Here is a 23,745-nt window from a genome sequence, read left to right as displayed (position 1 = left end):
TATTTTACTTGAGTATTTAGTTTTCTGATGACTTTTTACTTTTACTCCCTAAATTCATATTTTTAGAGATAAAAACATTATGAGAATAAAGTGATTTTCTTTCAAGAAATTATTTCTTAATTGACAAGAACAAAGATACACTGTGTTGGGATAAAAAAATCTTAATCTCATGAGAATAAAGTCTTATTTTTTTATTATATATATATTTTTAGTCGTAATATTACAATATTACTGTGAAGTCATATTTTAACAAGTGAATTTAAAAAAAATCCACCTTTATTATGCCTTTTATACTGGGAAAATACTTGAATTATTGTATTATTAACATAATTTTATATGAGACTAATCAAATTTATAATATACGAAGTAAATAGTTATGTTTGTTTGAAATAAACTATTTTACATGCACATTTCAGTTGTTTTTTTTTTACCTCATTTATAAATGACCTCACTCATCTGACAGATCTATCTGACTTGATTACTGTTAAATCGGTATTGTATGAGTCTTTACATTTTACGACTTATGAAATAAGATATATTTGACGACGAGTACTGTAAGGTAAGGATGATGTTCTCGGACTAGTTAGACCGGCTGTGTCTTCTCTGTGGCGAGCCAACCCCGCCTGCTTAACCAACTCTTATACTCAAATCTAAATGCTCAATCAAACCAACAGCAAACTGTTGAGAGAGACGCATTTAAAAACTGTCTCTTTTTTTTTTCCTTTTAATAAAAATTTTTCTCGGGAGAAAAGAATTGTGTGGTTTGAACAAAATGGGGGTAAGTAAGACTTTCTTAGACTACTAGACTTGACTACTATGTTTACTGTATTTTAGTATTCACTTATTAGCAAAAAATGTATAAATATTCATATATTTTTATGGATTAAAAAAAAAGAATAAAAATATGATAAAGATAGATCATTTTATTGATACATATTAAGGCTTTGACTGTATAGTATTAGTAAGTTTTCAACAAATGATGCTTGGACTTGTCTGGGCTTGCCCATGCACCTGCATTCATCCATCCATCCATTTTCTGAGCCGCTTCTCCTCACTAGGGTCGCGGGCGTGCTGGAGCCTATCCCAGCTGTCATCGGGCAGGAGGCGGGGTACACCCTGAACTGGTTGCCAGCCAATCGCAGGGCACATAGGAACAAACAACCATTCGCACTCACAGTCATGCCTACGGGCAATTTAGCGTCTCCAATTCATGCATGTTTTTGGGATGTGGGAGGAAACCGGAGTGCCCGGAGAAAACCCACGCAGGCACGGGGAGAACATGCAAACTCCACACAGGCGGGTCCGGGGATTGAACCCGGGTCCTCAGAACTGTGAGGCTGACGCTCTAACCAGTCGCCCACCGTGCCACCACCTGCATTCAATAAAGGTTAAAGTTCATTTAGTGTGCTTGATAGGGAATCAGATTATAAAACAAAGTGAGCCTAGACTTTGTGGGCACATTCCAGTCTAGATTCCATTTGACTAATTAACACCATGGCACTGTACTCTGATGTTCTTTAAAGTGTAACCCTCTTTTTTTGAAGGCGGCACGAGTCATTGGATGGAAGCTCAATTTGTTTGTACTACCGAACTGAATTCCGAACTGGCAAGGGATACAAACAGTTTTTTAATACATTAAATAATATATTTAAATAAAACACATCATGCCAGTACAGTGGACAACTGGTTAGCACAGCTGTCTCACAGTTCTGAGGACCCGGGTTTAAATCTGGCCTTGCCTGTGTGGAGTTTGCATGTTCTCACAATGCCTGCGTGGGTTTTCTCCGGGTACTCAGGTTTCCTCCTACACCCCAAAAACATGCGTGGTAGGTTAATTGAAGACTCAAAATTGTCCATAGGTGTCAAAGTGAATGTGAGTGTGTATGGTGGTTTCTTTATATCTGCCTTGCAATTGGCTGGTGACCAGTTCAGGGTGTACCAGGCCTCTCGCCCAAAAGTCAGCTGGGATAGGCTCCAGCACCCCCACGATGCTAGTGAGGATAAGCGGTATGTAAAATGGATGGATGGAAAACACATCATAGTTACCCTAACCATGAGATGCTGATTAATAAATGTATTCATGTACCAGTCTGCTTTTGCCCTGATCAACTAATTACAGGACGGAGAAACACTGACGTGGCCCCATGAGGCTGATTTTGCAAATATAGTTTAAATTACATCAGCCAGCAAGACTGATTCTGAAGGATTTGGGCAGATAAGATTGACATGGCAACACAGAAGCTGAAATCTGTGATAACAAAAATAAATAAAATAATAAAACAATCTGGAAACGTACGACCCATGCCTACTCATAACGTTCCTGCATGAATACACTGATTTAATCTTATTATCAAGTCTTGTGTATGATGTGTATTACTGGGTTAGCATCTTCATGGTAAAACTAACAACAACTAACAACAAAGATGTGAGAGTTCAGAGAAGCGCGTAAGAAGCGAAGATAACACATTTACGGGAGTATGTTCAATGACTGTTTTTGTGTTTCAGAAAAAAAAAGTTAAGGACATGATGTACCCCACCCTTGCTGAGGAGAAGGCCAGACACAAGAAGAAGCGTCAGGTGCAGTCTCCTAATAGCTACTTCATGGATGTCAAATGCATGGGTAAGGCACCCTTATATTTACCAACTAAGCATTCGTCATGCATTCTTTCACAATTAAAATTAAATTTCAGTTCCTTGCGGGCATCATATATGCCACCGCTCGAATGAAGTGAGCAAAAAAAAAAAAAAAAAGGCTTAGGTAGTGTAATGCCCTTGCATGTGGGCAAGGAGAGCCATAGTCACTGATGAACTTTCAGCAGTTTTACTGAATGGGAGAATAGTCAAACACTAGCTCGCAATGGACTGCTGTAGGCCACAATTCATGCCCAGACGCTCACACGCAGACAAAGTGGCCAACCCAACTGACTAGCGCTTCTGAGAGCACTAACTAGGCCACGCCCCACTTGCTCATTGACTATTTCAGAAAATGTGTCTGACAAATTTAAAATTTACTTAGTTGTTTAATTTTACATTTGATGAGTAGGCAGGCACTCCAGAAATCAAACTTCGTATACAAACATTAAAAAGTAAATTTTCCATATGATGTTCCCTTTAAATACCAGGCTGCTACAAGATCGCCACCATCTACAGCCATGCCCAGACAGTGGTGCCCTGTGTTGGCTGCTCAATAATCCTCTGCAGGCCCCGTGGAGGGAAATGCAAACTAACTACAGGTGAGAACAGTGAAATATCAGGTCATTTTCTATTTCCAAATGGTTTTGTGCAGGATGAAACCAACATGTACAGGATGTCTCTTGTCCATCCAGGATGTGCCTTCAGGAGGAAGTATTATTGAGCGGAAATGTGGGAGCACACACCCTGACTGGCAGGATCACAAACCAAAATGAGTGTCTCGTCGGCTACAGACGGACCGGTCTGACAACTTTAGTCCACGAGACCTTCTCATTCAATGAAGTTGTGATTTAATAAATGAGACATTAAAAAAATAAATCACCACCAGATTTGTCATCTATTGTAAAGATGTAGGTGTTTGAAAATACCTTATTCCAGCAAAATTAAATATCTTATGTGTTAATTTTATAAAATTGCAGGGATTTGATGTTGGCAATTTTCCATGGGAATAAATAAGAATTCTAAGGAATTAAAGATAACAGAGCAGGTATGGGCAAATGTTTGCACTCAGTTTTTGAATCGGGCAAAGCGGCCAAGTCATTTGTAGGTGAGGTGGATCCATTAAAATGTGTGAAATAGTTTATTTTAATAATAACATATTTCATCCTCATTTTATTTGAGTATTCATAATTCATTTCACGATAATCAACCAATTATTTGATAAAAGAAGTAAAAAAAAAAAAAAAAGTATTTTTTTTTTTTATTTGACTAATGTTTTCCATCCATTGGACACCACTTATCCTCACTAGGGTTGTGGGTATGCTGGAGCCTATCCCAGCAAACTGCAAGCAGGAGGCGGGGTACACCCTGAACTGGTTGCCAGCCAATCGCAGGGCACATATAAACAAACAACCATTCACACTCGCATTCATACCCACGGACAATTTAGAGTCGTCAATTACCCTACCATGCATGTTTTTGGGATGTGGGAGGAAACTGGAGTACCCGGAGAAAACCAGCTAACCAGCCATCCGCCTTAAAATAAATCAAGTCACCAAATATTTAACAACTTAACTGAATCCAAAATTTTACTAAATTTAGGGAAACAAACCGGGGTAAATTAAGAAAGGTATTACAAAACTCTTGATAGCGTAAATGCATATTTTAGTGTGATGGATTAAAGAATGGATTATACTTTGCCTACACCTGGAATAGAACATCTATGAAATTAAATTAAATGTTGTTAAAACGGAAAAAAATGTATATCAATCTAATAGCATACTCTTGGTTCCCTCTTGGTTTCATATTAAAGTTTTACATTTAAAAAAGAAAATCAGTTAATAAATCAAACAATAATTAGTGACACCAAAAACGAAGACCAGATCAGACTGGAATATACATACTGTACGGAGAGTATTTCTTTAACAAAGTTTGCATGCCTGTAAAGTTTGTAAAAATAATACTACCAAACGTTCACGATTCCCAGTGGCGATGTGTGGCATGTGCAATATGTGCGGCCGCATAGAGTTACATTTTTGGGGGTATTGCTGTTGAGGGAGATGTGGATAGCACCAAAGGAGGATCTCATGGGATTCCCATGGGAAGTTTCCCAAAAAAGTCTCTAGAAATGTACAAGAAATATTCTTCCCTTTTCCAACACTAATGACCATACACTTAAAATAAAATGTTATTGCTGTAAAACCATTGCAAATCATAGGAATGGACCAAAAAGAAGTCAAATTAGTCAACATTTCTGTAAAACCTTTATTAGGTAACATGGAGGGGATTTGGTGAATTAAGCACTTTAAAAATGTTCTTGACCAAAATTGGAGGCATTTTTAAATGGCCCTGGTATGAGATGATATTTTAAAAATGGTGTTGACAATCTATTGTGCATGTTGTTTGTTTTCTTTGGTCTTGAAAGTTCCTCTGGCATCAAGAAGTGATAAAAAAAAATAACAAAACAAAAAAAGGCAGTACTAAACCTCACATTATTCTACTATATACAACAAGGATCCGTGGCTTATCATACTTGACAACACTTCCAGTGGTTTGGGGATTTTGATTTCATATATAATCAGAATATTGCCTCCATTGTTGAAATTTAACAAGATAAATTTAAAAATTTTAAAAAGTTGGCCAAAGCTAGATAATTATCGTGTATGCAATACATGTATACTTTGAACTCAATTGTATTGTACCAGACCTAAAAAAAAAAATAATAATAAAAAAATTAACAATGCCCATTAAGACACACAAGTAGGTGTTGTATGTGACCAACATTTGATAACCAACCATGCTGATTGTGTTCACCAGCTGCATTCCACCACAGTGTGGCGCTTCAGAGTCTTGCTACAATTGAGAGAGTTTAACAAAAATAAAAAGAATAAAAAATAACGAAAGGTAAACTTTAGTCTGTGCTTCTTCCTCAACTGTGAGGTGTGGCTGGATGGAATAACAATGTCAATTTGAATGGTTTCTATTTAAAGAGGTCTAAATAATTGGAGGCTGGATGTGGGGAGAGAATTTGTGCAGTTTGAGAGGAACCGTGTGTTTAACGTCATGTCTTGAAAACAAAATTGCATTTTGGAAAAAAACAAAACAAAAAGAACATCGAGGGACATTAAACTAATCCCCCCTTACTCAAGGAATGCAGTGGAATGGAGTTGAACATTTATGGAATGTTACATCTCATCCTTGTGTGTGTGCGTGTGTGTGCATGCGAATGTGTGTGTTTGTTTATAAGCTGTTAAGTTCCTGCAGGGTCTGGTCCAGGATTTGATGCATGTCCAGATTCTCCTCTTTGGCATGTGACAATTTTTCTGCAAAGATATAGAAAAATAGACACAGTGAACCTTCAACTACTGTGAAATAGAAATAAGTATAAACGTGGGCTTATTAATTCCACAGTGTGGCTTTTGTCACCAAAACTCTTGTTCCCCTAGACACTATTTTGGTTAAGATGTGCAACATGCAGACAATCCCAACCACAGTGATGTGCTTATCATGCAACAAAGAGCAGATGTCTTTACTAGGGAAATGTTAGAATATGCACAGATAGCACATACATCGACCAGCCACAACATTAGGTATACCTGCACAAGGTAATGGGATCAAATATAAAGAAAGAGCTGTATGAAACAGTCAGCCTTTACATACCGTAGTTCTTCAAATAGAGGACAGGGGGCGTTAATTTACTCAACGAAGTAACTCAATTGAGGCGGAAGCCTTTATGTGAAAGCATTTTTGGAATAATATTACCCCTCCTACACGCTTTAAACACATTTTAACTTTTTAAATCACACTTTTAAACACATTGTTAACATATTTTAAATCACCGACATCCAAAAATTATTTGTGTTCTGAAAACAACACACATTTAAGTGTATTTTTCAGTTGTCATCATTAAGGATTTTTTGTCACTCATTCACAATTTTCGCAAACCTAATGGAACAATTTTTTTTGGGATCACATTAAAGGCAGAGCCAAAGTTAGCTGCCACTTGATTAAAAAAAACAAAAAAAAAAAAAAAAACATTTAGGTCATTTTTTTTGCTTCTCCGTACAAGCACTTTGTATAAGTTAATAAAAGAGCAAAATTATTGTGTAGATTTTTTTTTCATTGTCCAAAGTTCTCAAATTGGTATTGTACACAACTCACAGTAAAGATCCATTTATCTTTAACTTTCGTACTTATACATTCCAGTCTGTAGTTTTTCTTTTACTGAAGTACAGAAGTTGAATGGGTACTTCTACTTTTACAACTGTATTTTATACACAAGAATCTATAAACTCTCTATAATCTCTGTTATTAACTGAGATAATAGTTGGTCTCCAGATGGGAAAAGGGGGCATTAATTAGAGTGGGGTCCACAATTTGAGTAAATAAAGTAACAATGCTCATTTTGAGGTATCAATTTCAACAATATTGTTAGCCTAATGGCATATATTTTCCAAGTCATTTTTAACTTATTGTCACAATATCAATAAAAGATACTGTACCTATGTGCTTGCTAAAAATTGTGTTTCTTTCCCTCTTACGGTATATCTGCATAGATTCTCAGTCATTCAGGTCATGATGTAATCTGAAAAGGTTGAATCGAGGCAACTGGACTCTTCTTGTTTGTTTAATTTTATTTTTTCAATATTTTTTCATATCAAAAATTAATAAGGCAATTATGATTACAAATCATAAAGCTAACGATAAATGCATTATTTTGGTTGTAGTTTGCCGTGGTATAGAACAGCAGAGTTGGTTCTGATACTGTACGTACCGGTAGACTCAAGTGTTGCTAAATGAGGTGAAATACTGGAACAACTCAGTATGACGCACTGCAGTGACTGTGAAATTCTGCTTTATTTTACGTTTATGACTTTTTACATTCTAAAAAGTTAGGATTTGACTCAGCAGCTGATACTGTATTTAGTATGCCCGAGAAGAGCCAACATTGTAAACTTCAAAATTTGCACAAATTAATCTTTAAAACTTAAAAAAATGCTGACTATTGTTTGTTTGAATAGAAAAGCACCACAAGGAAATTATTTGAGTCACTGCCACAACCATAATTTTATAGGCTACCTGTGAAAACTATTATCATATTAATAAACAACATTTTTAAATGAATAGTTGACAGTTTCAATAACAAATACATTTAATTATCTTTTTATTTTTGGGGATGATACAACTCTTGTATTGAATGTTATTACAATAAGCAGATGTACAAAAGTGACTGTTCAGTGTTCATAAAACCAACAAAATCATGTTAAAGGGGAAAATAAACTACATTCACACAAAGTCTCACCTGAGGCAACATACAGTCTTTGTCAACGCACTTGCAAAAGAGTGCACATCAATGTAAATGATGTCACTGGTGCTGTTTTACATGACTATGCGGGCATGAATGATGAGAGTTTCTATGTAGGAAAGAGAAAGCTTTTTAATTGCCGTTTGATGAGATGGACAGAAGGCACGTTGAAAGGATGAATTTGAGCCCAAAAAAAAAAAAAAGAAAGAAAAAGCCAAGCACATCTACAGAGATGTCATGTCATTGAGAGCATGGTCCAGCTCCTCGCTAATGGCCTTGTACTTCAGCTTCTGAGCATAGAGCTCATCTGGAGGTCAGGAAGTACAGGCGGGTGTCGTGGAGAGCAGAGCCCAAAAGCAGAGCAAGAGGCAGGGAGGCAGGCAGGCAGAGGGAGGAAGAAGAAGGGGGGGGGGGGGGTCAGCAAGAAAAACATGAAAGATGAAATGAGTGAATGCTTGACCATTTAAAAAAAATACTTCATGAACATTTTGAAAAGGTTGATACATTAAACACGGAAAAAACAATTCAATTTTGGTTAAATTTAGGTGAACGTTTGGCACTTGACTTTGGTTGAAAGGCGGGGTACACCCTGGACTTGTCACCAAACAATCATCGACATTCACATTTACACCCATGGTCAATTTAGTGTCTTCAGTGAATGTAACATGCATGTTTTTGGAATGTGGGTCGAAGGCAGAGTACCCACAGAAAACCCTTGCAAGCACGTGGAGGAAGGCCAGAACCGAGATTCAAACCTTGAACCTCAGAACAGTGAGGCAGATCTGCTAAAAAACTATTACACTGTACTCTCACTGTTAAATATATTTAAAGGGGGAAAAAAGCTTGTGCCTCCGCTTTGTTTTGTAGGCAACAAAGTAAATTGAGTGCCACGAACAGTAACACATGTCCACAAAACATACTGTGCTTGGAGCAAATATTTTATATTTAATACAGAGAAGGAGTAGCAGTTTGTTTTGTCTCACATCTTAATCTTCATGCTGCATCTCCCTGTCCGTTTTCTCTTCTGGGTGGGATAGCAAAGACCTCTGCCTCTACATTTCAAAAAGCTCAAAGTAGGTGTGACCAGTATTTTTCTTTTCATTGGCTTATGGGGCAAAATAACTGTTTGTGCTCCTTGAATTCTGCCAAGCGTCATGTAACATGACCTGCGCGAGCAAATAACAGTCAAAAGAGTTATTGGTAATGTATTAGTACGCGCTATTAACTTTCAACGTGTGTTCATACGTGTTTTTGTTGTTGTTTTTTTTCCATGTGGCCACTTTCCTTCTTTTTAATGTTCTGATGCAGGTCATATTTAATTTTATTTTTAGAATACAAAACACGATGTGAGCTGTAAATGGCCCCTGGGCCGGACTATGGATACTCACAGCTAAACGAAGCTAATCTTAGACATCTGAGCACATTCTGTCCCTTTATTAGCGGGTTTTAACTTTCCACATATTTACATATTCTATACCACAAAAATGTTCCAGTGGTGCTGAAATAGGACACCCCCTCTGAGATCTACGTCAAACAGAGCTTTGTATTGACAAACCAGCTGTGTAATCCACGCAACTAAGTACGAATGATTTTTTTCTTTTCTTTCTTTAAGTCTTTCGTTTGTGCTGTCTATATTTTTGGACACAATGAGCAGAATTAAACTCGTACCTTCCAGGTCATCGATGGACTTTTCCAGTTTGGCCACTGTCCTCTCTGCAAATTCTGCACGGGTTTCGGCCTGATGGGAACACAGACAATAATCTATGATTACTAAATGGAGTGAATACGGTACTTATGGTCCCATGGGTTTTAATTTTAAAAATTTCTTTTTGAGGATGGTTGTTCGAGAAATTAAACTGGAAATACATGGGCAGAGATGACCGCAGTGTATTCCACTGGACATCCTCAATTGCTTTATGATACTGCATACAGTATGGACTATCAAAAGGCAACTTCTTCAAAATGGAATACCAAGATACCATTTACGGATCTTGTTAAGCTCTACTACTACAATTAATGCTAATAGTAATAAAAGTTACTGTTACGGACTACCCTTCCAATGTGTTCCATGAGTTCCTCCTTCAGTGGTCTACATTAAAACATATTTTCATAAACCTTTGCATAAAACATTTCTTAATAGCTTAATACAATTTATTTTAATGTGATCATGTAAAATAGTCTTTTGAGCATGTACAGTTCTGTGAAAAAAATATTTACCCCCTTCTCAAATTCTTATTATTTTGCGTAGGTTGCCCACTATAATGTTTAAGATCCTCAAACAAATGCAAATTCCAAAGATAACCCAAGTAAAGAAAATTTGGTTTTTAAATGGTGATTTCATTTATTAAGGGGAAAAAATATTGAAAGCTACCAGGCCCTGTGCCTCAGCAGCAACAACTGAATTCAAGCTTTGTAAATGACTTTCTAGCCCTTTCTAGAATGCTAGATGTCAATTACTTTATTTCTCATCTGTTCTTGAATTTCTTTGGTTCGTGGCATTTGGTTGCAGCTTTCTGAGGTCTTTTGGCCGACTTTATTTTTTCAGACAGGTTCTATTTAAGTGATTTCTTGATTGAACAGGTCTGGAGGTAATCAGTTTTGGGTGTGATCTGTTAAAATGAACTCATCTTTCCAAAAAAATTTGATTAGCCACAGTTAAGTCATTATTTGGCAAGGGGGACAATTACTTTTTCACACAGGGCCAGGTAGCTTTGAATAGAAAGTTTTTTCCTTAATGAATAAAATCACCATTTAAAAACTGCATTTTGTTTACTTGGGTTATCTTTGTCTGATATTTACATTTGTTTGATGAGCCTAAACATTAAAGTGGGGAAACTATACAAAAATAAAAATAAAGAAGAATTTTAGAAGGGGGCAAACCCTTTTTCAAAGAACTATATATAGCCACATAAATATTTAACTAAGAAGTTGTAAGATTGGAAGAATTCCTTTATCGTAACATCTGTGACTTGTTTCACTTGTGAGAAAGTCTATGAAAATTAATTAAAAAAAACAACATTGGCATGAATAGAACATGAAACACACCTCCTTCAGTTTGTCAGTGAGAACTTTGATCTCCTCCTCGTACTTGTCCTCCTTTTCTGAGTACTGTTGACACACACAACACAGATACACAATATTACCTCACGTGGAGGCTAGTTGTTATTCCAGTGTGACTGTTGTTGATCATATACTTTATGTCTCACACACACTTCCTCACCTTCTCCGACTGGGCTTCTAAGGACTTCAAGTTGTTGGTTACATTTTTCAGCTCCTCCTCCAGGTCGCTGGCTTTACTGTGGAAACGTTTACATGGAAAATACATGAGGGTCATTGACCACAAAAGGATTTTCACCTCAACTAAAAAGGAAAAAGTAGTCAAGCACCTAAAACTATGGTTACATATTTACAATTACCGTATGTCACCTTGTCCAAATTATTTTGAGTCCCTAGAGTTGCTTTGTATAAAATGACTAATTCCTATGGTAAACTGAAATATTATCTTCAATTAAAATGTAAAATCTTCATTACAATCACATCTTAATTGTTTCATTCTGGCTCCATCATGTAAAGTAAAAAATGTAAACTTGTCCTTATAATTCCGGACCTAACTGGATGTCATAAATAGATGGGGGTTTTACCATTCCGAGAGCTCGGCCCTCTCCTCAGCTCGCTCCAGATCCAACTCCAGGATCACCAGCTTGCGAGCCACCTGGAGGAAGAGTTACGGGATTTTAAGCCTCTCAGATGGCTTCAAAATTAACATTACCAAAGTGTCAGTCTCGTTCTTTGAATTCTCAGATTCAACGTCTCACCTCTTCGTATTTGCGGTCGGCCTCCTCCGCAATGTGTTTAGCCTCCTTCAGCTGCATCTCCTGAATCTCCATCTTCTCCTCATCCTTCATTGCTCGGGTTTCGATCACCTTCATTCCTCTGAAGCAGGACAGGGAACAGGTGGGAACGTGAAGGTAGTGAAAAAAATCAAAGACGTTATCAACAGGCTTCATGAGCTATTAGATTAAAGTCAAGTGAAGGAGTTGGCTTCAGAAAGCCTATACAATAATATACAATATGTAGCTAAAAGATTCCACAGTATGGTACCTAACCGAGGAGCACATTATTAGAAATAATTAAAACACTAACCATTGTGTATCTTATAGTTTTAACCCAATATAGAGTTTGTAGCAAGCCTGTTTGTGTTGACGTTTTGGCTAACATATGCTTACCAACCTTAAGTATCTACTGTATATCTCAGACCACCAGAGAAGACTACCAAAGGTCACATATTTTAATATAGCTCACTTCTGATGTGAAAGATTTTAATTATTGGCACCTACCTACCTATAACAGTACAGTTTAAAGTCCCCCCCCCCCCCCCTCCCAAATTAAATGTACAACAAATAAACTCTGGAATAAATATTCATAGCTGCATACATTTTGAAAATCTGTCACTTGGACACAGACACACACTGTATGTTTACACTTTTGTGCTAACAAACTATCTGTTCTATTCCAATACTTTGCCAATGATAATAATTGCACTGCTAGAGGAAGTATCACATCATGGTATCAATGAACAGATATCATGTAGTGCTATCTCTGCAGAGTCTGTTCAGTGGTTTGTACTTATTCAAGGCTAATAGGAAATGTGAAGGAAGTGGCACACCGCCACATCTAAACTGCATGTATCATACAGAGAAACCAGCTAACCTCTCGCTCTCATCTGCAGCTTTCTCGGCCTCCTCCAGTTTCTGCAGCGCTGTGGCCAGCCTCTCCTGGGCCCGGTCCAACTCCTCCTCCACCAGCTGGATGCGACGGTTCAGCGCAGCGACATCACCCTCTGCCTGAAAGACCGCAGGAAAGGGGGAAGATACATTTAGTCATTCATTCAACTTTAACTCATCCAAGATGGAGCACCCTTCCCCCTTCAATTAAACAGGAAGAAGGGGAATTAGCACAAACAGGGGAAGGTTGGAAAAAAAAAACTCCACTGCTTGATAAAGTCTAGCAAACAGAAAAAATAACAGCCTGTACCTTGATTGTTTTCTCTAGACTGCATAATAATATGAAGGCATAGAAATTCACTTTTCCAGTATGTCTCCACATCAAAAAGGGGGTGAAAAGACTCCAAAGTTTAATTAAATGTGTTATTTCTAAATTCAGTTCTCTCCTCCAAATATCAGGCATAATAATTGGTATATACATATACATATATATATACATATATATATATATATATATATATATATATATCGATATATATATATATATATATATATACACAGATACATATCTATATATATATATACACATATACATATACACATATACATATATATATATATATATATATATATATATATATATACACATATACATATATATATATATATATATGTATATATACACATATACATATATATATATATATATATATATATATGTATATATACACATATATATATATATATATATATATATATATATATATATATACATATATATAGATGTATAGGCGGCACGGTGGACAACTGGTTAGAGCGTCAGCCTCACAGTTCTGAGGACCTGGGTTCAATCCCCGGCCCCGCCTGTGTGGAGTTTCCTCCCACATCCCAAAAACATGCATTAATTGGAGACTCTAAATTGCCCGTAGGCATGACTGTGAGTGAGAATGGTTGTTTGTTTCTATGTGCCCTGCGATTGGCTGGCAACCAGTTCAGGGTGTACCCTGCCTCCTGCCCGATGATAGCTGGGATAGGCTCCAGCACGCCCGCGACCCTAGTGAGGAGAAGCGGCTCAGAAAATGGATGGATGGATAGATGTATATATACACACACACATAAAGACCTCTCTTATGGCACAGCGGCACAAAATTATTCTGCTCAATATGACACTGGCATGGGAACAGGACATCAGAACATTTAGAGACTATCCAATATCATGAAAAATTAACAGTTATTTGGTTGTTTATCCTATTTCAAATCAGCCCTTTGTTTTTAATTTTGTGTTTAATTTCTCAACATAGTCAGCTTCACTTTTGAAATAAACACCCCATTCCCTTTTTTACCCTTACCCCTCACTATGTTGTAATTCCAACAGCATACTTGATAATGCCTTTTAAACGCCTGCTGGGGGCCTTTGGTGGACATCTGCATGACAGTACATCCCTGTAATAAATAAGACTTGACAAAACCCAAATACTTTTTTTAAATATCTGAAGATTGTAGGATTTGAAGCCCTAAATCAATTTCCAGTAACTCTACATCGACAATTGGAGTGTTTCCCCTAATCTGCCCTTCTCTTTGTAAAACAAAGGCAGAAGGAGGAAAAAAAACAAAAAACAGACAACTATATAGGAATTTCCTCTGAGATGTCGGTGTATTTGTCAATCCATCACCTGTTGGAGGGGTTGCGCACTTGAGATCCAGTCTGCATGAGAGATTCAACTCCACAGATTAACCCATTCAGTCTTAAAATGACTTTTATTTGCTTACAGAAATTGCCACTTAGTAAAACCTCAAGCACTAAAAATGTACTTGTGTAATGTAATGTAAAAGAGAGCAGCTAGCAGTTCCTTAGACAAACATGATTCTGTGTCCAGCTGCAGGGCAGAAGTTAGTAGGTCAGTGACTCATTAAGCTCGTCATGCTGTCCAGAAGTTAGATCGACACCAAGCACGAGTGCTTTTCACTTGGATCAGCAGTGGCCAGGTTATTCATTCAGACGTGGTGAAATAAAACGAGGACAAAAGGAAGCATTGCAGAGAGATTGGTGAGCTCAGTACAGAGCATGGGTTAATTGACAATAATCTTGGTCCAATTTGGCTATAAAAATTCAATTGACCTTGCCCTAGAAACATACGATCGTGGACGCCTGCTGTGTGTCCCACCATCTGGATTTCCTCATGTGCAGCGGGAACTCAGGTTATGACGTAGCTCTGTTCCAGTGGTGGCTACGTACCCGTACTTGTACATAAAGCAGAACGCACCGTTGTGTGTCGCTTACCTACGCCAACACAGTAGTAAAGTCAGAACATGTATTGTTCGTTGCTGTGTTTGGGTCTTGTTTCTTTGTTTAGGTTATGCTTTGTCAAGCACTTTGGTCAACTGTGTTGTTCTTCATGTGCTCTACAAATAAAGCTGGACTGGATTGGATAACTTCAGTAAATATTCATCAATATTTTATTCTTCATATGCTATGATGTAATGTATAATGTAACTATATCACGCTGGCAGTTTGTTGTATTTGTTATTTTTATTTTGCTTTTTTTACTCTGCTGTCTGAAGCCAGGTCAGCACTATAAATAAGAAATTGTTCTCATTCGCGTTACCTGAATAAAATGAGGTTAAAAAAATATATACAGTACATATTTGTATGAAAAACGCTTCTTGGCCATACATATAAAACAATCAAATGATAAAAGCAACTTCGGCGGTAGTAGCTCACTGGACGAGGTATACAACTTTGTATGTTGGTACCGTCGTAAACCACTGATGAAGCTGTTTCATAAACATATCACATCAGCAGACGTTAGTGCACCTGTTATGGGATAAATTCCCACTAAACATGCCCAGCCATTGCCTAGCTAGCAGTTCAAGGTGTAGTCCTCTATTTCCCCTTGGTCAGCTGCGATAGACTCCATATGCTACCACGGCTGTAAACAGGATTAGTGGTCTGTAAAATGGATGAACCCTTCAACTCTTTGAGGGAAAAAAATGCAATCTATTTATTAAATTTGAAGAAAGGGGTGTGACTTTTGGCCGATGTTGGGATCTTGGGTATTGTTCAAAATCATTGACCCTATACTCCCAAAAACATCCTGACCTGTGTTATGTACACACAAAAGCAGCTGGGATACAAATGTGGTCACCAGAAAAAAGTATCCAAAATGGTATGTCCCAGAATTTAAGGAAGGACATTTGGAATAGACTACTGAAATGAAACCCTAAGTCTGGGCCACATTGGTACCTATTATGCACTGCTGCATTTAGGAGTGGTGTAAGAGTGGCGTCAGCCCGTCACTGGGTCAGTTGGATATTTCAGGAAATGAAGACATGGTTTCCTTTTGAAAGCAATACAATTTATCCATGTTGTCGCTGCTGTTGTTTTAAATGGTTGGAAAGTCTTTCCATTTTACCAAACACCCCCCACCCCACCCCCAGAGTCATAGAGTCTGCTGCACTGCTGCCGGGGGAGGCTACTGACTTCAGGCAGGAAATGTCTGCTGAATCAGAGTCGACGTGTGTTAAAACAGTTAGCAGCTGATAAGACGAGAAAACCTCACCCACCATGGGGTGAATGAAAAGCACTGAATCGGCTCAACATCGTTAAATCTACTTTGAACGGGCTGACATCTGTCGACAGCACATCTGGCTCAAGAGAACAGAACTTGGGTGGAACCTGAAATAACAGAAATGACCTACTACTTCCTGAATTGTGTTCAACGACGAATCCTGTTGGAGTACAAACAAACAGGCTTTTCATTAGCTTTAGGTCAACTAGACAAGACACATTAGCACGCTTCCAGACATAACACACTACAAGCACTCATTCAACCACGTTACCTCCCCTAAAAGACATAATTGCAGGCTAGGAACTAGCTAGAATGGTGTCCAGTTAAGTGTAGGTTGTCATTTAACATGCCAAGTTCGTTGTCACATTTCTGTGGGGCCAATTATGTATTACTCGTGCACTCACTGTAGTTGTCTCGCCATGCTGCACTATTTGCATATAGTGGCCACTCATGCCAGAGTAGCATCTGCTCCATTTGCACACTGATTGAGGAGTATCTGCAACATTTGCACAACCAACATTGTCCCAGATTATCGCACTACTCGTCACTTTAAACCGCATACACTCCTTGAAGTCTCGGTGCCCTTTGCACAATGGTCATTGCACCGGACTATTGCAATATTAGTCATTCGAATTGCTCTAAGTGCTAGAGGACTCTGCATCTTTTTGCACAATTGTCAAAAAACAACAACAACAACAACAAAAATGTACCGGCATTACCAGATAACTAGCAACCCTTTACTGCTCAGTGACTGTTTTGTTTTTTTGTCAATGTCTTTCTGTCTCCAAAGTGTTCTGTAAATTTACTGTCTGTTGTCGTACTAGAACGGCTCCAACTACCGGAGACAAATTCCTTGTGTTTTTGGACATACTTGGCAAATAAAGATGATTCTGAAGTCACCAACACAAAGACAATGGGCAACCGCCAGCAGATTGAAGTCACAAATTGGTGCAAACCAGTTAATGTGATCAGGTTTCCCCCTAACTCAGAGGAGGGGGAATTCCTTGAGGACAACGAACGCTGTTTCAAGAGATACAAATTATATACAAACCAAACTGGCATGCATGTAATTAAAAGCTTTTGCCCACAATTCAATAACTTCCAGCCAGATCAAAAGATGCCACAGAATGTCATATTGAGACTGTTCCTCTATTATTTATTCATGTAGAGTATTAATTGTTACTGCTTTTGTTTATTGTTGCTGAGGCGGCCGACCGGAGCTGTGGCCGTAAGGTGGTCGGTGCCTGTCGTGGCGGCAATCCCCGAACCCGTTGGTGGACACCAATGGTGAGGGCTGCCGTCAAGCTGAAGAATGAGTCCTATCGGGCCTTTTTGGCCTGTAGGACTCCTGAGGCAGCTGATGGGTACAGGCTGGCCAAGTGGAATGCAGCTTTGGTGGTCGCTGAAGCAAAAACCCGGGCATGGGAGGAGTTAGGTGAGGCAATGGAGAAAGACTTCCAGACGGCTTTGAGGAACTTCTGGTCCACCATCCGGCATCTCGGCAGGGGGAAACAGTGCACTATCAACACTGTGTATAGTGGGGATGGGGCGCTGCTGACCTCGACTCGGGACGTTGTGAGTCGGTGGGGAGAATACTTCGAAGACCTCCTCAATTCCTTCCCATGAGGAAGCAGAGTCTGGGTTCTCTGAGGCGGGCTCTCCTATCTCTGGGGTTGAGGTCACAGAGGTGGTTAAAAATCTTGTCGGTGGCAAGGCCTCGGGGTGGATGAGATTCGCCCAGAGTTCCTAAAGGTTTTGGATGTTGTGGGGCTGTCCTGGTTGACATGCCTCTGCAACATTGCGTGGACATCGGGGACAGTGCTTCTGGATTGGCAGACTGGGGTGGTGGGTCCCCCGTTTTCAGAAGGGGGACCGGAGGGTGTTTTCCAACTACAGGGGGATCACACTCCTCAGCCTGCCTGGTAAGGTCTATTTGTGGAACAGTGGACCAGCTCTACACCCTTGGCAGGGTCCTCGAGGGTGCATGGGAGTTCGCCCAAACAGTCTACATGTGCTTTGTGGACTTGGAGAAGACGTTCGGGGAGTCCTGTGGGGGATGCTTCGGGAGTACCAAACCCCCTGATATGGGCTGTTCGGTCGCTGTACGACCGGTGTCAGAGTTTGGTCTGCATTCCTCACTCGATTCCGGTGAGGGTTGGACTCCACCAAGGCTTTGTCACCGATTCTGTTCATAACTTTTATGGAATTTCTAGGCGCAGCCGAGGCGTAGAGGCGGTCCGGTTTGGTGGCCTCAGTATTGCATCTCTGCTTTTTGCAGATGATGTGGTTCTGTTGGCTTCATCAAGCCGTGATCTCCAACTCTCACTGGAGCGGTTCGCAGCTGAGTGTGAAGCGGCTGGGATGAGAATCAGCACCTCCAAATCTGAGACCATGGTCCTCAGTCGGAAAAGGGTGGCGTGCCCTCTCGGGGTCGGGGTGAGATCCTGCCCTAAGTGGAGGAGTTCAAGTATCTTGGGGTCTTGTTCACGAGTGAGGGAAGAATGGAACGGGAGATGGACAGGCGGATCGGTGCAGCGTCTGCAGTGATGCGGACTTTGTATATGTCCGTTGTGGTAAAGAAGGAACTAAGCCAAAAGGCATAGCTCTCAATTTACCAGTCAATATATATTCATATATATATAGATCCAGGATACAAGCGGCCGAAATGAGTTTCCTCCGCAGGGTGTCCGGGCTCTCCCTTAGAGATAGGGTGAGAAGCTCGGTCATCCGGGAGGATCTCAGAGTAGAGCCGCTGCTCCTTCACATCGAGAGGAGCCAGATGAAGTGGCTGGGGCATCTGATTCGGATGCCTCCCGGACGCCTCCCTGGTGAGGTGTTCCGGGCACGTCCCACCGGGAGGAGACACCGGGAACGACCCAGGACACGCTGGAGAGACTACGTCCTTCGGCTGGCCTGGGAACGCCTCGGGATCCCCCCAGAAGAGCTGGATGAAGTGGCTGGGGAGAGGGAAGTCTGGGCGTCCCTGCTAAAGCTACTGCCCCCACGATCCGACCTCGGATAAGCGGTGGAAAATGGATGGATGGATGGATGGATGGATTAATTATTCATGTGTGGTGTTATTGTCCACTCATTGCAGGACTAATGAGTTTATTCTTGTATTCTATAAAACTGCACTCAACAATGACATGGGTCAGCTGCCTAGCAGTTTTAAATTTCCTTTACGAACAGTTTTTTTGTTTTTGTTTTTAAATCACACCCTTATCTCAGCACCCATTTTTTACTTTCCAGCTGTTAGAGAAGTACCCCTCCTTACAGAATAAAAAAAATAGTGAAACTGGAGCTGTAGTGCAAATTTAATAAGACGCTCATCTTCATGTATAACCCCAGTGACCAAGCAGGAAGGTAATATAATATCCTGAAAATCACTACTGTCCGCAAAGTAATCTGTCATTTGGATATAGTCCAGTTCCTACAGGACTGACCTTAACGTCTACAGATACACAGTATTGAAGAGACTTTTACTAAGAAAATCAAGGCCAAGCCAGAGAGGAATCTAATTACGAGCTGATTCCAGGGCAGTGGGCTAATGAGCGACACAACGCCGCTGTGGTTCTGTGGTGGTTATTCTTGATACGACCGCTCCCTAACCAATATGGGAATATAGACGAGTATAGTGGAATCTCGAAACCCAAATGCACCAGGGTGTTGCTGTCATACAATACAATGTTGTGCTAGATGTTAGCATATCGCACAAGTCTTAGTTTGTAGTTAGTCTGTACATTTTTGTTTTTGGCACAAAGGTTATTAACAACATGAGACTCAGATTAATTCATTCGTTTTTGCTGTCTATGTAAAGGTAGTCTATTACTGTTTTAATAACAACAGTGGTTAACTTTTTTTTTACACCTATGACTTTACGTTAGAAATTGAGTGTTTCCGTGTTTTCATAAAGGTTTTATGATGGCAACAGTTTGACCCCAAAAGATTCAATCAGAAATCCTTGTATGCAATGTTTTCCCATATATTTAATTTATATCAGCATAGTGTTTCCTACAATTGATCTTTGAGATAATTTCAAAGTTGAATTCAGACCAACATCTGTCTGTTGTCTTGCATTGCAGCGAAATAACTTTTTATTGTTTTGTCTGTCCATAAAGAGAGGTCAGGGTTTTTAACTCTCCACTGGTCAAGTAAACATCCCAGCAATAAAACATTTTGCATGCCTCTTTCAGGCACTGACTAAATACCATTGCCAGTCACAAGGGGTGATTTGGATCCAGGATAACTAAACAATGTAAACATGTTAGGCTTTGGAACATTGCAGCAGTTTGCAATTGTTTTGTAGTACTCTATAAACTATGCAACAAAATGTATTGGAGTCCTAATCAAAAATGGTTTAAATTCCATTTTGTGTTCTAGGTTTTTGATGAACCATGGATAAACTTTATCACTGCCATTAAATGAAGCAGGTATGCTTTTGCATTATAGATTGATACTAAATCTGCTGACAAGGCACGGGGGAATCCACTCTGTTACTAGTTGAAAACATGTATTTGATACAGCAACACTGCCATTTGTTTTTTTGTTTGGTCATTGTTTTTCCAATTATACATTTGTATTATTCATCTATTATAGCACTTTCAATATATTGAGTCACTCAATCAATTTGGTCAGCTAAAAACATCTTAAGGCTTAAGAGTAAATCTGGCTTTTGCTGGCACAGACTGCACAGATCATTTCAACTAAATCACACAGTCTTGGTCGGCATAATCACATAATTATCTCTCCGCCACAAAGCCACAGACGTGGGAGTGTTCCCCACAATGCCCGCTGCTGACGATACGCAACCGATATGCGTTATATTTGGAAAGTTGAGCTAGTCCCTGGGAGGAATTCCAAAGAAAACAGAGCAACCAGGAAGTCATTCTTTCCACAGACTGTCGAGTGTGAGAGGAGCAGAAGCCCACTGCACCAGAAGGGATGACAACTTCAATTTATACATGGCAAACAGTGAGGAAAATAATGCTTATAATGGAAAACACTTGCATTCTTCAACCCACTTCTGCATATTCTTGGGCGTAAATGATTGATAGTGACACAAATAACTGGAATTGTTACAATACTGAGCAAGAGTGCTATGGGGCCATTGTACGCATCTCTTTCCTTCCACTCTAAATACTTAAAAAACAATAAAACAGTGGAACCCTTAACTTTTGAATGCCCTAAACTTGGAATCTGGCTAGAACTTTCAAACGATTAACTCTGCATGTTTTTGCTGTATCTTTGGCTATTCCTCATGGATAACTGAGCAGAAGTGTTGGTTCTGTTGAGTCGGTGGTTTTATTTTGGCTACCGTTATACTTCCTGTTTTCTTTGTTTCCTTCCTGCTGGGTCTTCTGTGATTGGTGTCATGTTTAAAGTAATTGTGATTGGTGTCATGTTTAAGGTAAAATATTTTAACAAACTGAAAGTCAACCATGGTCACAGAGTGGAATATATTCAACTTTGGAATCAACATCAGAGTAATGTTATTAGTGCACTGTCGTGACCAGGCAATAGACAAATGGCAACGTAACAGTAAAACAATAAGTTGGTGGTAAGAACAAAGTACAAGGAAATTAAAATGTCAAAGGTTCCTCTCTGATAGCTCCTTACCCTGACGTCACTCTATGCAATCTGAAAATGCCACTGCCAAAAAGTAAGCATTCAGTTGCATTTATAAACATTAAAAAAGTAACCTACGCCTCGAAAGACTAGAAAGTGCACAAAATCTGATCATCTGCTTGAAATTACTTCACTCCGCTTAACCAGAACCATGCGTCGGCTTGAAGAAGCCACCAGGCGCTTCAATATGACAGCTGCGTTCATCACTACTGGCACTACACTACCAGATTTCAAGCCTGACTGCTGGCAGTCAAGGTGGATTATGGGTAGAGTAGCTGCCAAGTGTTGAAGAGGGAAGATGAATTTGTGGAATAAAACTTGATCTTTCCAGTTGCTGCATAATTTCTTTTCTTAAAAATTGAGTACCAGAGACAGAGAGCAAGAGTATAAAAATGAATGTATGTTTTTTTGTTTGTTTGTTTGTTTGTTTTTTTTGTCCGCTGAACCCGTAGTGCATTGCATACACTTCCTTTTCCTGTGAGACTGGGCCCACAGTGACAGGAAGTGAAGGCCAGATTTGGCAGGCGACATCTTGGTCAGGGCAGCCAAGGTTTCTCAACCATGCATGCTTTATGGTAAACAAAATGCAACTTTAAGTTATAAAAAAATAAAAAAATAAAATGGAAGACCCCCCTTCCCATGGTCTCACCACCTGTGGGAGGGGCCATAGGGGTCAGGTGCAGTGTGAGCTGGGCGGTGGCCTAAGCGGTTGAAAATGGATGGATGGATGGAAAAAGGAAGTCTGGTGTCGATCCATAAACCAACAAACAAACAGTTTATGTAAAGAACTTATAGTAAACTCTTTATTCAAACAGTTTACCGGTGACAAAAACACAGCCAGGTCAAATTTAAGACATAACTGCACTACTAGACAGTGACACTTCCAAAAAGCCTGAAACCACAGAAAATAAAAATAACAAACCCCAGTACTTTTCACTTTTAGCCAGATATGCAGCCTGTGTCTCTTGCGTCCATGTTGTGAAACAATGATTCATTACATGAACACACTCAGCAATGCTCCTCTTTTGATCTCCCCGAGCTCCAATGAAAGCACTTTTGTGCCAAGGAATAACTCCAGGTTGTCCTAATTATTCACATATGGGAGTGCAGCACTCTGCCATACAATAGACGTGATGCTACATTCAACTTTATAAGCACAAGCACGAGGGTGGAGCGAGATGAAGGACAACAACTTTGAGCTGGAAATACCAATTGAAATTGTATATACAGTATTGTTTGCTATTTGATTTTGAGGAAATATTAATGTCAAGTAATTGAGGTAAAATTGAGTGCACTACTTAGCTGCAAGCAGCATAGGCTCTCGAGATGTATTCGCACACAATTTACACATCATGAAAGGCCTCTTCCAGCACAAGGAGTTCAGAACATTAAGAGAACTTCAACCATCTCTTGATTGCAACTGAGTGATGGAAAGTGAGTATAAAGTGAGTTTACATTGGTTAGCCAAATAGAACCATTAAAGTGGGGTACACCCATACCAATAATCAGGTTGAAATTTATACAGTGGACCCCTGCAAAAACCGGCCGGACCGTGAATTGCAAAAATCTGCGGATAATTGACGCAACATTATAACCACATTGAAAACCGATGGCGCAAAGAAATTATGTGTCTGAAAAGTAATTTACCACAATAAAAATGTTTGCGACCACAATGTTGTTACCAAATAAGCTCACAGATACCCTATCTTTTTCTGTCGCGTCTACTACTACTCTTCCTTCTTCTTTATATTTTACAAAAGTCTAGATGCCCTGTGGCACCATGCTGCCTCTCACAGGTCAGTCTTGGTACAACGACAGACTTCTGGTTTGGGGGAGGTGGACTCATGATTGTAGGTGGGGTCATCGTTATGTGTGATGTGCTGCATTGGTC

General features: G+C 39.5%; 2 protein-coding genes across 5 annotated transcripts in view; one reads left to right on the top strand and one right to left on the bottom strand.

Annotated features, from left to right (window-relative positions):
* Window positions 1-624: 624 nt before the first annotated feature.
* LOC133480707 (small ribosomal subunit protein eS27-like) lies at window positions 625-3,516 on the top strand. Its single transcript, XM_061779202.1, has 4 exons — window positions 625-778; window positions 2,506-2,620; window positions 3,123-3,233; window positions 3,327-3,516. Exons 1-4 carry the CDS (start codon window positions 773-775, stop codon window positions 3,353-3,355), a joined length of 261 nt encoding a protein of 86 aa, XP_061635186.1. The 5' UTR covers window positions 625-772; the 3' UTR covers window positions 3,356-3,516.
* Window positions 3,517-4,876: 1,360 nt separating this feature from the next.
* tpm4a (tropomyosin 4a) overlaps window positions 4,877-23,745 on the bottom strand; it is a 29,456-nt gene continuing 10,587 nt past the window's right edge. For 2 of the 4 annotated variants that reach the window (XM_061779198.1, XM_061779201.1), the window contains 7 exons: window positions 12,647-12,780; window positions 11,752-11,869; window positions 11,578-11,648; window positions 11,157-11,232; window positions 10,982-11,044; window positions 9,605-9,674; window positions 4,877-5,954 (listed from right to left, as the gene is read on the bottom strand). In XM_061779198.1, the coding sequence (XP_061635182.1) occupies window positions 5,872-5,954; window positions 9,605-9,674; window positions 10,982-11,044; window positions 11,157-11,232; window positions 11,578-11,648; window positions 11,752-11,869; window positions 12,647-12,780 (615 nt within the window). In that variant the 3' untranslated portion in view covers window positions 4,877-5,871. Of the gene's footprint in view, window positions 5,955-7,778; window positions 8,244-9,604; window positions 9,675-10,981; window positions 11,045-11,156; window positions 11,233-11,577; window positions 11,649-11,751; window positions 11,870-12,646; window positions 12,781-23,745 lie in introns of those variants that run through there. The other 2 variants (XM_061779197.1, XM_061779199.1) reach the window with 1 other exon arrangement.

The sequence above is a fragment of the Phyllopteryx taeniolatus genome, chromosome 7 (genome assembly GCF_024500385.1).
Source record: "Phyllopteryx taeniolatus isolate TA_2022b chromosome 7, UOR_Ptae_1.2, whole genome shotgun sequence".
Lineage (NCBI taxonomy): Eukaryota > Metazoa > Chordata > Actinopteri > Syngnathiformes > Syngnathidae > Phyllopteryx > Phyllopteryx taeniolatus.
The sequence above is the reverse complement of the archived record's forward strand: the minus strand, read 5'-3'. Positions and strand labels throughout refer to the sequence as shown.

What these genes read in the sequence shown, in the direction of transcription:
- LOC133480707 (XM_061779202.1), top strand. An exon ending in CATGGATGTCAAATGCATGG is followed by an intron (nt 2,621 to 3,122) that starts GTAAGGCACCCT and finishes TTTAAATACCAG; the next exon opens with GCTGCTACAAGATCGCCACC. An exon ending in GAAATGCAAACTAACTACAG is followed by an intron (nt 3,234 to 3,326) that starts GTGAGAACAGTG and finishes TTGTCCATCCAG; the next exon opens with GATGTGCCTTCAGGAGGAAG.